This window comes from Lepidothrix coronata, unplaced genomic scaffold (assembly GCF_001604755.1).
Source record: "Lepidothrix coronata isolate B3197 unplaced genomic scaffold, Lepidothrix_coronata-1.0 Scaffold1, whole genome shotgun sequence".
Taxonomy (NCBI): Eukaryota; Metazoa; Chordata; class Aves; order Passeriformes; family Pipridae; genus Lepidothrix; species Lepidothrix coronata.
Window position 1 is genome coordinate 10,578,646 of NW_016690181.1, and position 16,660 is coordinate 10,595,305.

General features: G+C 43.3%; 1 protein-coding gene across 8 annotated transcripts in view; it reads left to right on the forward strand.

Moving 5' to 3' along the window:
* Window positions 1-16,660, forward strand: part of TSPAN4 (tetraspanin 4) — a 428,461-nt gene that overhangs the window by 215,129 nt on the left and 196,672 nt on the right. Inside the window, exons 1-2 of one of the 8 annotated variants that reach the window (XM_017811790.1) lie at window positions 1,732-1,754; window positions 15,678-15,757. The exons of 2 other annotated variants lie outside the window; for them this stretch is intronic. In XM_017811790.1, the coding sequence (XP_017667279.1) occupies window positions 15,695-15,757 (63 nt within the window). In that variant the 5' untranslated portion in view covers window positions 1,732-1,754; window positions 15,678-15,694. Of the gene's footprint in view, window positions 1-1,731; window positions 1,755-14,806; window positions 15,088-15,149; window positions 15,758-16,660 lie in introns of those variants that run through there. 5 more of the 8 variants (XM_017811759.1, XM_017811743.1, XM_017811784.1 and 2 more) reach the window with 5 other exon arrangements.

The window sequence follows — 16,660 nt, forward strand, 5'->3', positions numbered from 1 at the left end:
ACACTGATGCATGCTTATTAATATATATTCATTATAAGTATACATACAGAACCAACCTGAAACCCTCTAAAGGCCCAGGGAGTAATCCATTAAAGGAAAAGAAACTGCCAATTAATGTATCACAGAAGAATAGCAAATTGTGAAGAATGCACTATTGAAACAATATTTTTTGTGACTAAAATATGTTTGTAACAGACTTGTGAGAGACAAATTTTCACATGTATAGAAGGGAAACAGGCACCTAGCTTCCAGTGAAGCTCATCTTCCCTATTTATTTAATACATTCCCTGATTATTTTTTTCATAAAGAAGATATACTGATAAAACCGAGACAACTCATAGATAATCTGAAAATGGTAACATAAGACTTTTAGTCACTACTACATGTACAGTAATTGGCTGCACAGAAAATCTGCCTTGTAAATACAAAATTGTAGTTTATTTGTTGTGTAATGAATTGTTTCTTCTCCTGCAATGCCAAAAGCTCTTGCCATGAACACTCCAGAGTGCTGATTTGCTTGCTGTCAGGTCACTCTGGGTATTTACTGTGCTGAAATCCTTGTCACTCTGCCCCTCCCCTTTGCACACAAAGGGAGAAAATTAAGAAGTGGGAGCATTGTTTCCTTATCCAAAGGGGGCGAGAGCTATGCGAGTGAAACACTGATTTCCACAAGCAGCCATCAGAGGAATCCGCACAAACGGTGTGAGGCAGCAAAAGCCTTTTGTCAAAACTCCTCTTCAGTGAGGAGGTGGAGGAGCAGGAGACTTTAGGGTTGCTTGGAGTGGACACATGAGGGATTTTGGAGGCAGTGCGCTTTTGTGTCTAGCAGGGGTCACGGGTGCTGAGCCTGTTGACCACCGTACAGGGTGTGGCTGTATTGGCAGGGCTGCCTGTGACCTCTGCCTGATGAAGTGTGACAGAGAGCCTCTCTTCCAGCTCCACTGAGAGTAGGTGGTGGTCCTGGCTTCTCTTGCTGCTTCATGAGGGCCAGCTGTATTCTGGAGAAGACCCAAATCCTCCTGTGTTCCTGCCCTTTTGGGGGCACATCCTCACATCCTGATGATAGATGTGAGGTACAGGTGCAGTTAAATAGGTCCTTTTCCCACAGGATCTTGTCTTTCCTTGGCAGTCACAGTTGTGAAGCCCCTAGGGTTGTCTTGTTGATGCTATGCTTTCATGACAGCTCAGAATGTTGTGACAGTAGCAGTGCCTGTTCCAGAGTTTCCCCCTTGAAAGATCCTTATTTAAAATCCTAGCCATCAAGCAGTCTACTTAGCTAATTGTCAGAGCTTGTCATGCTATGTAATTAATTTTTGGACAGCATTCAGATGCCTCTTCAAGAATGCGTAAGAGTATGTGTGGAACTGCATCTCTTCTGCCTTGTTACCACAAGAAATGACTCACACTTCTTGCTGGTTCAAACAGAGCTGCAGACATCATTGCAGTAGGTTTGGTAGAGAATTGAAGATTAGAAGCTTCTGTAACGTGCTCCTGCAGAAAAACCCTAGCTAGCCTTGCTGCTAGTGCAGGGATTTGTTTGCAACTGACTGGGTGTAACCAAGGGGATTCTTTAAATCTCATCAGCCTGCTGTGAGGAGCTTGCTTACTATAGCCTAATAATTTTGTCCTGGAAGCGCAGGCAGCCCTCAAATTAAGACCTCTGTCTTCGGTAGGAAGGATAAGGCTTCAGCATCATGGATTTGAGAGAGCCTTGCTGTTCACTACTTCTGATGCACAGGCACACAGTTGTTCAGGTAATCAAACTCTTTCTCATGCCTAAGTATTCGTGCACTGCACAGACCAGCCCGTCTCTGCCTCTGGCTGGCTGAGGTAGCAATAAGCCCCAGAGCTTCATTGATCTTGCAAAAAAATAAAAAGTGTCTGTATGTATACACACATGTATATATAGTTTTTTCCTGGGAAAAATGCCAACATCATGCTTCAAATTTTGAGGCATTGCCATCCTGGGTGCACTATTGAATTTTGGGATTGTTTTGTTTTTAAAGCTGTATTACAGAAATTAATGTGAACATGGAAAATGTTGGAGTTTTTTGGGGATTTGGGGGTTCGTTTATTTGTTTGGTTTTGTTTGTTTAGAGCATAATAACAAAAAAATCATTTTTGAGGTCCCCTAAATGCTCAAACATTATTGCAGCACAATGTTTTGCTTCTAAATTATGTGTGCAGCACCTGTGCTTTCCTGATTCATCCTAAGATTTTCAATAACATCCTAGTGGAGGCAGAATAAAGCATGGCTCTCACTGGAACCTCTTTTCCTTCAGAACTCAACATGGTCAAAAAGAAACTTAAATCATGGGAAGCTGTTGAAGCCAATTCCTTTGAGCTGCTCTCAAACTGGGAAGAAACAGTCCTATAGCACACGCACACAAAAAAATCTTCATCTGCTTCAAGAAGTGTAGAAAAGGGGGGGTCCAGGACTGAAAGGTTTCTTTTGGAGGAATGCAAGCTCCATCAAGAGAATCCTTGTGTGGATGATTAAAATGGGATTAAAACATGCCAGGATGAAACTAGGAAGGCTTCGTAAGTGGGTTCTCAACCCATCCATTTCAGTTCGTTGTGCACATCTCTTACTAAATACTGGCTCCTGTGCCCGTAGCTCTGTGCCTTTCTGTGCTGCCCCTTTCAGGACTTGAGAGGCCCAGGTGAGATGGCTGTGGGTTATATACTCTGCTCATTGTTTCTGGGAACGAGAGCTGCTTGTCTTGGAATTTCATTGTCTTCATCTAAAGGAAGCAGCCTCCTTTCTCTTGATTGCTCTCCAGCAACCTCTGATTAACCACATTTCAGACATGTTCAGTGATGCTTGGAATTGCCTTTTTTGCTTTCAAGTGCGGTTCATCTTTCTAGGTGATAAGTGAAAAGGGAGATGGAAGCAGGCTGCACCCTGAAAAGTGTGAAATGTGGACGTGGAAGGCGGATGAAAAAAAAGCTTTTCTCATTGCTAAAAACTAGGGCCACAGAGAGGTTTACAGCTATGCTGTATAGTTACGTGTGGAGTCTGGCAGAGGGCAGTCTGAATTTCTGCAGTAGCTCCCACTGATGTGAAGCTCCAGGTCTACCAGCAACAGCCTGTCCCTGTTCCCAACAGGGAAGAACTGTCCCTCACTGCTTAGTGGCTTTCAGTGGCTCCAGTCCCATGTAGATCACTTCCCAGCCAGCTTTCTCTGCCATTGGTGCTTCTCCAATGCTTCTTAGGAGCTTGGGACATTATGGCCTCACCTACTATTTTAACTGTCAGTTTAGTAAGAACCAAAACATATTGAAAGCTTGGATACAAAATAGCAACGTGAGCTCTGTGCATTGATCTGCTAGGTGGGGCCAGATGATCTTGACATAATCGCTTTGACAGGGTGGGTAAATCCCACCTGCTGTTTGGCAGGAGCAGAGGAAAACCTGCAAGTTGGTATTTCCCTGCTGGGGAAAGCAGCTGTAAGGGAACACTGCCAGGTTATGCTCAAACCAGTTATCTTATTATTGAGAACCATCGGGAGTCCAGGAAGAAAAGAGGATGCTTTTGAAGTCAAGTCTGTCTGTTTATGAGCTTCAATAAGTAGCAGAGACCAGATTGTCCCAAGGGCCAGGGGTAGGGGAACCTCTTGTGTAATTCCTCTGATCTGCAGGTTTTGTTATGTGGATTTTGTGATTTGTAGTTTAGGATTAAAAGGACCAAAGACCTTTTAAGTATGGGTTTCATTCTGCTGATTGTGTCATCGTCCACAGATGTGGAGCCAGCCACCATGTATCAGACCCTTCATCAGCTAATTAACTTGAGTTGTCAAGCTGCAATCAGTGAACTGCTCTCATACTAAAATAATAATGATAAATTCCTCTCATCTGAAGCTGTCAGCTTCCAGCTGCAAGAGGCACAAGTCTGCAGAATCTATAACTTACCCCATGAAGGAAAATCAGATTTGCATCTCTGTCTTGCCAAAGCCAACTTGGCTTGGTTCCCTTTCTAGCAGAGTTTTCTGTTGGAGGAGCAGCTAAGGCCAGGCCAGGATTATGCCGGGACTTGTAGCAGGGCTAATAGCTGCCATCAGGCTGCCAGATGCAGTGCTTTGAGTCCTTGTTTCACAGGGAACGAGAATGGGCTCCGTGGCTGGGTGAAGGCAGGGGAGTTCCACATTGTGAAGGCTCATGGTTTTCTCGTTTTAGTTGGTGATTGAGGAGCTGATGTTTCTTGGTTTCTTTTGGGTTGCATTTTTACAAATTTGTCTGTAAGGGCTGTGTTCTGTTGAAATTCTGCCCGTGATTATGTTTTTAGGTGCAAAAGGTGCTACACATTTCACTGTAGAACAGGATCTGAGACCTGTCTGAAGGAACAAGTGTCCAGAATGCCTTTGGGACCACTTGTCTGCCCCACAGAGCTGGCAGGCCAGCAGGGAGTCCTCACAGGCTCTGGTGAGAATGTCAGCCCTTCTCCTTCCTGTTTTTTGGAGCTTTAATGCCCTGTTACATCTGTCCTGTCATACTTGTCATACCTATCCTGTCTTAAACAGATCAATAAAGAAATTCCATTCCACAATGGTAAAGGTAATCCTGGATTCAATCCTTCTACCTCTCTGTCTCACATTAAAAAATTGAATGCCAGCTCATCTAAATATGATGAATCCTGCTCACCACAATATCCAGGCATCAATGGGGGCAGAAGCTTGCTCCAAGACTTGTCTGGACTAAAAGTAGTCAGACTTTTGAGGTGTTGAGATTGGAAAAACACCTTGCCATGAATTCAATCAGTTTTGAATCAGGCTCCAAACACAGTATGGTGTTTGAGCCAGGCAGTGAGTATAATAATCTTCTAGGTATTTTCAGTTTTTTACTCTTGCAAATACATCAAGCATATTGATTATTGGCTTGATTAAGAGGAATAGTTTTGGCTTTATAGTGTTTGATCCCTATAGGAATTTTTTTTTTTTTTGGTAGTGATTGACTGCCTAGGAATTCCAAGCAAAATGGAAGCAAACAAAAATGATTGTGTGCTCTATCCAGACAGACTTTGACCAAGGAATTTATGTAGCCTTCTAAGAAATAGTGGCTAGCTTTAACTGCATGAATATCTTTGTACAGTGTAAACATAACAAATAGAAATTAAAAGTACAGTTTGCCCTACAGCATAGGTTTGGACGACATTTACAAAAGGCTATAAAGCATTTTAATTAAAGTTTTTTAGGCTTATAATCATGTGGTTTTTGAGATAAACACCATTAGCAATACCAGAGCAATGCAGAAACTTAATATGGTCTTTATATACCTGGAAATATGTGTAAAATAAATATATTTCTAAGAAGGTCTTCCTTCCCCATCAAATAAGAAATCTTGTCTGAAGACAGAAATGCAGAATACAGAAATTACGAGGCTGGGTTTTTCTTTGTACATTCCCTGCCATTTCTGAAAACCACAATGGAATAGATACCATCTTTCTGTGGAAATGCTCCTAATAATTTTTCAGATGGCTTCTTGGTGATTCGATGCAGAAATATTTTTTTAGTATATAAATCTGCCTTCATAAACAGCCTCATAAATATAACACAGCAAAAAAAACTGCTTGGAGGTCAGAATACAGAAGAGGTTGAGCTTGCAGTTTTAGCAGTTTAATGTAGGCTGAGGCTTAGATTTAGCAGGATTAAATTTTGCAAAAGTCCAGTGCCAGGTGTTTCTTACAGAGTAGAAATGTCTGAAAGCCTAGTGCAAACTAATAGGAAACACTGAGCACAAATGCTCAAGTGAAGTTTAGGCACAAATTTGGTTTTGATTAAATCCAGAATCTTAGCCAGTGTGCAAAATGAGCAGTGACTTTAAGGATCAAACAGACATTTTGGCAGTACCTTTTCAATGAGCATCTAAATTCAGGCACTGATTCTCTTTCATTTTTTATTATTAAAGCTCTAAGTTACATCCTTATTTCTGTCCAAACAAAGCCTCCACGATTTAAATTAAATAACATTAAGTCCCTTAATAAGTAGAGAGAAGTTTCTCATTTTTTTAGACATCTAAATTTGTTGAATTAGAGTTCATGTACTATGTTTTGGTAACTGAGTTTGGGTATGTTTTGCAAAAACAGTATCCTGCTACTTTAAAATACAGGTGCCTTTTCTCTTTGTGTTGATGTACCCTTCCTTAGGGACATGAGCCTATTTACAGATTTTGACAGCGAAATATAAAAAGCTGGATTGTGGTGATGGGAACAAGTAAATACAGATATGTGGTTTCCAGCACAGGTAATACTTTTTATTCCAAAAGAACACTTTTATTTCAAGCATTATCGCTATTGTACTCACTAATATGCCTTTTAGGAGTGTAAATCCTAGGTTATTGTTTTAAATTGTTTACCTGTATGTGTTATCTGTTCAAAAACTGTGTTTGACAGTATGTCAGCTGGTAGCATTCCAGAAGTTATTTTTGACTGTTCACTGTTATGAATGCTCAGAATAGCAAAGCAAAAAGCCAAAGCTTGTGGTACCACCCAGAATTTTTTTTAAAAAAACTTTTTGATAGCAGAAGCTCCTTTCTTTTTGCTTGAATGGTTATAGAGATGTCAAGGATAAGAGATCCATTGCTGTTTACTTTTATTATGTGGGATGATGTAAGTCCAGTGATTCCATATGACATTAAGAACAGAAACAACAGATGATAACCTAATATATAAGAAGATATATGGCCACTTGCATTTTCTTTGTACAGGTCCATTGCATTTTAATATCAATATTTAATTATCACCTAGTGGTTTGGTTTACTATTTGCTTTCAAATACTCTTAATTTGCTGCAGGCTCTTTAATACTTCAATTTTAATTTTAAGCTCTCTCCAACACATCTTGCATTCCAAGAAATGCATTGAGTTGGTGTCACAAACCTTCCATATAATAAAAAATAATGCCTTTTGCTTACTCTAAGAAGTTGCCTTTCAAGATGAAAGAAAGTACATCTATTGCTCCCTATATTTGTCTTTTAACTAGGATTTTGGAAGGAACCTAAGGGAACTAGGAGCAAATTGAGGACTTTTGGCTATGAAGAGAAAGACAGACCCAGCAGTGCAGCAGCAGAGATCATTTCTTGAGCCAGCCTTGGGGTCTTGGCATGCTTGCTCACATCTGTTGACTGAGTTGATGGTAGGAGAGCTCCTTTCCCCATTTCAAACTATGTTCTTTTGGCTGAAGGCACGCAAGTAGATCTGCAAAGCAGTAGCCTCAAAGGTGTGTGCTCCTTCTGCTACAGCAGCTGTATGGAGAGCCCAGCCTTTTGAACACTGCATTTCTCATATTTATGTACAATCCCACTCGTGAAAGCATTTAAGTGTGTGCTTACTGTTTAGGTACATGAATATCTCAATGCAGTGAAACTGTGGTTGAGTACTTAGTTGAAATGGGCTCTCTGTGACCTGATTCTGAAATGTGCTGAGTGCTTGGATGCCTGTGAGGTCAGTGAATGCTTCTGGGCCTTCATTGCTTTGGAGCTGGAGCTGAAATATGGTTATATGAACTCTGCTTCATGCTCATGAGCGTGCAAAACCTTAATCCTGTTTTTAAGGATGCAAGACAAGAAAAGAATCCATTTTGAATCTCCAAGGGAGAAATCCATAAAGATGTTAAAAGGCAAACACTGGTTAGGGAACATTATTGAATCTTTGAATTTTTCTAAGTCATTGTTTTGTTTTGTTTGCTTTTGCTTTCACAAGCCCACAGAACTGTGCAGTTTAAGGATTTTCATGTCTGATTACTTTATACTTGACAGAAAGATCCTGAGTACCACGTGTGTGTTTGAAGTGGTATTTCTTTGAATGTCAGCTGATCTCTGAGGTTAGAGAAAGTAACCTGATTTTAAGAAAACTAGCACATAAATTGCATTTGTGCTGCTAAGACCTGCTGACACTGCAAAGATAGGTCTTGACAAAGATTTTATTTGAGCTACAACTCTTCTTGTACGGGGTGTCAGATGGGTTCTTTATTTCTGTTCTTACGTTCTTTATTACTGAGGACATTAGTAGGGAAACAGGGCCTTCTGCTTCTTCAGGAGTTCAGTGACTGGCCCTGCTGGTCTTTCATCTGCAGCAATAATTCTCTGTGTCCTGGGCTGAAATATGCAGAATTTACTGGGGAAACAGGGAATCTTCTTACTTAAAATTTTCATTATTGGACAAGAGAAATCATTAGCAAAGAATAGGATGACAAAAGCCCAGAAAGCACAAATGGCAAGGGAGGTCTGTGGTGTACAGGGTTCTGGGGACCGATACCAGGTAATTTTTTCAGAGATTTTATTTGTTTAATCTGACTTGGCACCAGCTATCTTGCATGCATGTACAGTCTCATCACTGTTTGAACATACAGATGCTCAAATATGGGTGAAGAAAATGCCCTCAGTGTGAGTCATGCACGTACCAATACCGGTATGTCTGAGTGCACAGGCAGAGGTGATGGCAGCAGTTATGCAGATGAGAGCACGTAAAAAGCAGTGAGGTTTCTGCAAAAGTAACTTGTTCACAGGCTTAAATAAAGAGTGTTGCAAATCATACCCAAAATATTTTCTCTGTGTCTCTGATTATGTTATTTCCATAGCAACTAATTATACCATAAACCAAAGATCATGACTTCAGGTGACATGTGAGCAGAAGGAGATGAGTTATTAAGTATTGAAGATTTTTTTTTCATGCAAATTTCCTTATTTATAAAGGAAAAGGAAGAACGAAAATAAAAAACCCCCAAAAACAAACAAACAAACAAACAAACAAAACCCAAATGAACCAACCCTGAGTTCTGCTGTGTAAGTGAAATTGCTTCTGACTGGAATGTGTTTTCAAAGTTTTGTTGGAGGCATCAGTAAATCTTTTAAGGAGTTGGAAGTACAACTGTGAATATCAAAAGGTCTTTGTATTAGCTGAGGAAATCTCTAGAACGTCTGACCTCTTGCCTGTCCAATCCAGGGCTCAACCTCTTTCCAGCAATTATAGCCTTTTACAGATACTGAAATTGTTAATGGACGAGCAAGACCATGGAAATAAAAAGGAAGGTGTGGGATCTTCTTATGTATGCAGTAAGTTTGAGGTTTCAGTGAAACATGCTCTCTTCTGCTTCACTTATTAAAAAACATTCATGTTTCTTTCTAAAATAAAAGGTTCCCGAGAGATTCTGAGCTTACAGTCCCATGGTAGTACTCTTTGAGCTGGAGGACCTGCTGCCCAGATAAGGACTGATGCTACTTGACTTAACTATTTCTTAGGCTGCTTTAACATGTCTTGCTTTTGGTTCAGGAACTCGTTGTATGGCTCCTACTTGAGCCACTTCTGACCCACTTGATCCTCTCTTAAAGCCTTTGGCAGCACAGGCTTATTGCACCATGAGAATTTTTAGGAGAGAGCAGGATTTAGAGATGAAATTTTTAGGAGAGAGCAGGATTTAGAGATGAAATCCTTTGGTTGCTGCTTGAATTGAACTTGAATGTTTCCAGGGATGGGGCATCTACAACCTTTTTGGGCAACTTCTTCCAGTATTTTATCAGTTCATTGTAAAAAATTTCTTCTTATATCTAGTCTGAACCTACCCTCTTTTAGTTTAAAACCATTACCCCTACTGCTGTCACTACAGGCCCTATTAAAAAATCTGTCCCCATCTTTCTTTTAAGCTCATGCAGGTTCTGAAAGGCCACAACGAGATCTACTCAGATCCTTCTCTTCTCCAGGCTGAACAACCCCAGCTCTCTCAACCTTTCCTGATAGGGAAAGTGTTCCAGCCCTCTGATTGCTTTTGTTGCCCTCCTCTGGACACATTCCCAAGAGGTCCATGTCTTGAACTGAGGACTCCAGAGCTGGATGCCCTATTCCACATGGGCTCTCATCAGAATACAGAAGCAGAACCATCTCCCTTGACCTGTTTGCCATGCTGCTTTAGATGCAGCCCAGGATGTGGTTGGCTTTCGGGGCTGCAGGGAGACACTGCAGGCTCATGTCATTTTTCATCTGCCAGTACCTGCAAGTCCATCTTCAAAGGGTTGCTCTCAATCCCTTCATCCCCCAGCCTCTACTGATGCTGGAGGTTGCCCCAACCCAGGTGCAGGACTTTGCACTTGGTCTTGTTGAACCCCATGAGATTCCCATGTGCCCACTTCTTGAGCTTATCCAGGTTCCTCTGAATGGCATCCCGTCCCTCAGGTGTGTCAGCTGCACCACTCAGCTTAGTGTCTTCTGTGGCCTCGGTGAGGGTGAACTCGATCTGATAAAGACATTAATGTCTGATAAAGACATTAAACAGTACTGGCCAGGGCTGAGCAGAGACTGAAGGCCTGTGGCAGTGTGATGCTGTCAGGTTAAAAATCATGTTCTCACTCCCTTTGCCTTGCACTTTTAGTCATTTATATTCATACAAAATGAATATACAAAAGCAAACAAATCAAAGACTCCATCACAAGGCTTTTTCCTCCCAGCTGAAACAGCCAGCTTCCCCCTGAACTTTGGTTCACCCTCCAGTCAGAAGAGGTAATGTTTCTCTTAGTCTTTGGAAGAGGCACAGTTTTTACAAAGCCTGCATCACTGAATCAAATGTAACCACACGGTAGCTGCAAAGAGTACCCTGGGGGAGGAAAGAAGGGATTGCTCTCCAGGCATATTGCACACAACGTTCTTGTGTGGTGATCTCTGTACATGAAATTATGAAGTTCAGCACTTGGAGTGTATTTATCAGTTGATCACTCTTAGCTGATTTCAATGTTGTGGTGTGAAGCAAAGCTAATAACCCACAAAAGAGGACCACTCTTTTAGTCATTTTTTATCTTAGACATTTTGTTCATTGAAACTACTGGGAGTGACTGTCACCTGTCACATGCATGGCTTTGTACACCCCCCTGTTGCAGAACAGGAGTGGTTGTCACATACTGTATTTATACAGTATATTTCAGTCTTAGTTTCTAGCAGGATTCTTTAAAATTTATTTTATTTCACAGATCACTTCTTAACAAACAGTCTACTGATGTTAATGCCAAGTGGATTGTTTCATTAGGAGGATGGAGCAGGTATGTAGAGTTTTGGAGACAGTGACAAGAGGCATTAGTAGGGAGAAAGCCTTTGCAAACGTTAAAGGACTTATGAGACTAAATTAATGAGGAGGCGAGTTAGTGGCTGCATTTTGTGTGACCTGAAGGCACTAGTGTATTGTGATTATGAGAGTTAAATCATGGAGGAGGAAGAGAAAGCAGGATTCAAAATGGGTAAAAGGAAGGCCTGATTCAACATGATATTGAAATACTGGTTGGTTTCAGTTGATGGTTCCTTTGGGTCCAGAGGAATCACACACAGTGAGGCATGAGGAGGGAAAGCCCTGAACATGGAACAGGCAAAGAAGCTGGGTCTGGAAAAACATGGTACACCAAAAGAGGAGCCAAAGATGAGCTGAGGGCCAAAGTGGGCCAGAAGGCAGCTCTCACCAAAATTATGGGGACAAGCAGGTTTTTTTGGCATCCCTGGTAGAAAGTTTTGATGTATTAACCATCTCTTGAGCTCAGAGTCCACACACAAAGCCTGCTCAAGCCTTGGCAGTGGTGATACCCCTGTCCTGGGGTCAGGGTCCAGCAGCACTCCCCAGCTGCAGCCCACCTGGGACTTGGGACTGCTGCCTGTGCTCTCACATGTACCTGTTGCATGTGCACTGCATGTACTCCATCCTGACTGGCCCAGGTGCCCATGACCCCTTTAAAGGAGGAATGTTGCCGTGACGAGGGAGGCAATGGAGTAGGGGCTGGCAGCGGGGACACTGAGCACAGCAACAAGAACAGCTTAGGAAACTGGAATTAGATTTGGCTAAGGGAGTGGGGTCTGCGGTGGCTGCAAGCTTAGGGTGAGGTGGGAAGTGTGGGCTGAACACGTAGGTGTTTGTCTTCAGGTGAGGCTGCTCAGAGAAAGGGTGTGAGGGATAACACAGTTAACAGATCTGCTGCTGATGGCCAAACCTTTGTTGCCTGGAGTTCATCTGATGTCGGTAGAGTCAGAGTGCTGCCTCTCCTCTTTCAGGGGCAGGGTTTTGGCTGGAGATGTTGAAGGGTTACCAGACCTCCACTCAGAGCAGCAGGGACAGAGTTGTTATAACCTAAATGGTAGCGTGCCACCACAATCAATACAAATTGAACCTCTGCCGGCGAGATTGCTCAGTGCCTGCTTTCTTGTGTAGAGGAATCAATATGAATTGGCCACAGGATGGGAATATACAGATGTAGTTAGGGAGAGAAAACGTAGATGTTAAGCAGAGGTGAACAGAGGTCACTAAGTCCAGTGATGTGGCTGTGATTTTAGGCTCAGTCATTAAAAAAAGTTTTGTGAAAGCTTCGATTCACCTGCCCCTTGAGTCACCCTTATAGGTATAATGGCCATAATGGCAATGCTTCCAAAGTGTATTCTTCTTCGTTCATATATAACTTTATTGTTAAGCAGCTTAAATGTAAATGTGGGTACCAGCATGTGCCTTTCATCCACTTTACACCAGGGATGGGCAAGAGTAGAGTACATCAGCCCTTCTCTTTTTGTTTTTCCCCAATTCCCATGCAGGATCTTACTCCATCACATAAGCATGTCATCCAAGCTATGGTTAGCCTGCTGGAACAACATTGCTATCCCAAGGATTTCCCATTTAGGTTAGTGATTCTGACTGGGTTTCCTAACGTGGAAGATGTAATAAAAAAATGATTCTGGATCTGTATAATGTCTGTATCCCCAGTGAATCTGTTTTTAATTAGTTGTTGGTATTGGCACGAGAAAGAACAACAGCAATGACTTGAGAACTAAATTTTACACTAAAGGGCCTTTAAAAAGTTGTCATTTCCAAGAGGTGTGCTAAGGGATGATGCTGAAAGGAGATTGGAGTAGAAGTACCCTTATTTTATCGGTCATGCAGGACCTCTGCCTTCCTCATGCATTCTTCTGTAGCTGTCTGAAATATATCCACAGTGTGTCGATGTTTATTACTTATTATTTAAAAGCAACATTTAGAAACTCTCCCTTGTACCTCAGATCTTGGCTTTATAAATTATTCCACCGATATTAAGGACTTAATTTCTTAAGAATTGATGATTTCTTGCCTCAAGGGAAGGTGGTATCAAGTGATTTCTAAGTCTCTTCTTATCCACATAGCAAATGAGCTGCCTTTAGGGTTTCAGATGTCTAGTTTATGGTAAATATGCTAAATTCTCCTCCCTTACATGCAATACCATGGACACTTGTTAAATAACAGTTATCTGACTTGTCACTGTTTCAGCATAATTTGTGTGCTGAGAAAAAACATTTAATATGAAGCTCTTTGCACAGGCATTTTTGTATACTTACAGGCAATGTAGAAAATATTTGAATCACCTTTGGTTTCTGTTGCCAAACTGGTCTATTTGCAATAGAGACGAGGAGGAAGGTTGGAGGCAGAACTGTCTGGTGACACAGGAAAAATTAATGGTATATTGGAAACTCAGAGTGAGAACAGATCTGCTTCCATGGGACCATCTTTATGTGCCAAGAAAGGAGGACTCCTTTATGGGGATAGAGTTTATACTGTGCAAGAAAGGGAGGGAGGAAGAGTAGAAAACTGACTTCCATCAGGGCTATGAAGTCTCTCTAATTTTAAGGGTAGGGAAATTAAAAAGTGGAATCGTTTTAAGTTGTTGAAATAGATGGCGCAGGAGTTACTACCCTCGTGTTTTGTGCTCAAGTTCTTTCTCTCTAAAGCTTGCACCAGGTATGGTCAGTGTATTTATAGTTTGTGGAGGAAATGAAGAGAAATAATTAGACTCTAGGTTTGCAGTTTGTAAATTAACAGAATTAGAGGGTGGTTTGCAAGGGTGAACTGCTCAGGCTATGTGCATAACCAGCTCATTTTACTTTTACTAATTTGTTCTTTAATTGGTGCCTGTGTCTCTCAGTTTGTGCTGAGACTTGCAAGATGCTTCATGCAAGAAACCTGTTTTCATCTTGATTAATTCTCTGCTGGGGCAAGCCTTTTAAAAAATATTAGCCAGCCATCTTTTCACTTGGCTCCAGTAGCTTACAGTCAAAATCAAAGGGCAGACAGAGGAGGAGAGGAGGAAGGCAGAGACAAGCCAGCTCATTTCACAGATCAGAAGTGGCACTACAGAGACGAGTTACTTTCACGGGGAATTTGGGACAAAGATGGTAAATGAGTCTTACTTTCCTGAGTGTTAATACTGTAATTCCCACAGTTTCAGTAAGATTTTTCCTTTCTGAAAAAGTTGTGTGTGGCAGATTTTCAACTCTTTACTGCCGATGGGAGCTGTCAGATTTTAGGGAAGTGCTCCCCAGCGTACTGAGCATGATGCCGATCAGTACCTTACCTGACAGAGGGACAAATGAGATGGCCATACATTGTGCTGAGTGATGATTCTGTGGGACTGAGCGAATTAGGAAAATCCCGGTGATGGATCTGCAGTGGAACAAACAAGCCTTCCGGCAAGGGGAGCACGGCCTGTCCTGACCCCGCTCTCCCCAAAGCATCCCCAGCGCTTATGCGTGCGAAATCTTTACAGCGGTTACTTTTCCCGTTCCTTTCGGCAGCGCCGTCGGTGTATCCGGGCAGCCTCAGGACCCACCTGCACCAGGTTCGCTCTCCGTGCTCAGAGTTTCGGAGCGGGGGGGACCCGCAGCCCCGAGACCTGCCCTGGGCGGGGGTTCCCGCCGCATCCCCATCCGAGAGGAGGTTGTCGGTCGGCGGGGTGTGGGCCGGGGTGTGCCCGCGGGCCGGGGGCGGGAGGGGCGCGGCCGCGGGCGGGCCGGGAGCGCCATTGGCGCGGCGCTCGGAGGAGGGGCGGCCGCGCCGGGAATGGAGCGCCGGGGCTGGCGTGCCACAGGCTCCCGCCGTTGGAAGGGGATGCGGGGATGGTGAAAGTGAGCTCGGCGTCTCGGGGCAGAGCGATGTGGCGAGGAGGAAAGGGCCACGGGAGCTGCTTGCCTTTTGGATAATAACCTGCCCCTGCCGCGGGTCTCGTGCGGCGGCACACTCCTGTTTGTGTGTGGCATGCGGAGCCGGGGTTTTATATGGCATTTGGGAGCCGAGCGAGGTCACACTTCCTTTTTTTAAAATTCTTTGCTTTGGGTACAGTATATCTCTCTCTGATTTTTTCTTCCCTGGTAGCGGGGTGGGCCGGGAGGGACGATTGTGACAGTGACGGGAATGTTTACTTGTGCAGAAGTCTTTCTCATGTGGAAGCACGCTGCTCCCTAACTCCTGGCTAAGCAGACTTCAGTTCACCAACTTTGCTGCCGTACAGCAGATGTAACTCCTTGACAGGATGGCAGACAAAAGAACAGCTGGCACAAAGCAATAGGGGATTCGTGGCAAGGAGGAGGAAAGAAGATCACAGACCTTTCACCCGCGCCATCGACGCCCGGCAGCTGTCAGAGCAGCAGTGGAAGGGACAGCTGAAGCCACCATGCGCAGGTCTAGCACCGATGAGTCGACCTATCACAGGAGCCCTTCCCTGGACAGCAAGGATTACAGTTTCCCAAATGGCACCTTTCGTCGCTACAGCAGCATGTATGGTGGCCAGTTTGGGGCTGCCAGCAACTCTTTTTTTGGATTCCACACCAACCCAGGCCCAAAGGCCACCAAGGCTAAGTACACGTCCCCCAAGGGAAACAAGTACGTTGTCTTTTACCTGGATCTCTCATTTATTTTTCTCCTAGAACTGAAGAGGTGCAGCATGGCTCACAACTGCCTGCAGTGTATCAAGTACCTAATGTTTGTTTTCAACCTTCTCTTCTGGGTGAGTACACATTTGAAACTGCGAGACGGTTACCTTTGTGTCTGCTTACTAAGATGGAAGGTGAACTTGTTGCTTCTTTTAAACTTAAAAGTTTAAACTTGAAAGTTGAACAAAGTGATGTCTGGCCTCTTTAATTTGTGTAGACAGCCTTCTGAGGATTTTCTTCATCCTCTCTTTTCCTGGCCTTCAGCTGCTTTTGAAAACTGTGATACAAGGCAGAAGAATGTGGTTTTAGAGGCCAGTTGCATGAATGCCTTCATCACTTTTCCCAGTGGGAGCTGTACACTGGTTTTTTGTGCCCTGATCTTTCATTCTCACGTGTGCTTGCCTCAAAAGTCACGCACAGTCCTACAGAAATTGCTGAGGCCATTCATAATTGTAGAGTTGAGCACATACTTATGTCCATTGCTATATTGCAGATGTCACACTTGGTACACCACAATATGAAAGCCCGTGTCAGGAATCTCCAGGTAATCATTCTCTGTCCCAGTCGGTGATGGGTCCTGGCATTGCCATTCCCAGTTGAAGACATGGCTCTGAAGGGTGGAGGGAGACCAGAGCCCTCCCCACTGCTTCTGAGACTGCTACTCTGTGGAGGAGCTTACAAATCTCTGTGAGGCATGCGTGTGTCAGCAGGACACATGGATGTGCATCTCTGTATCACGTTTTTGATAAATGAGGTGGCTGTCAACAACACGCTGGTTGGGCATTTCACTCCCATGACATGGAGTGTAGACTGTAGCTGGAGACTAAAGAAGCTCACTGGGGGGGGTTCGAGTCACAAACGCTGTTTGTCCTGTTAAAAAGGGAGTAGCATGATTGTTGGGGCAGGAAGTGGTTTGTAGTTCAGTGTCTCCTGTCCAGAATCGTATGTGGGAGAGTCTGGTGCGAGATCATCAGGAG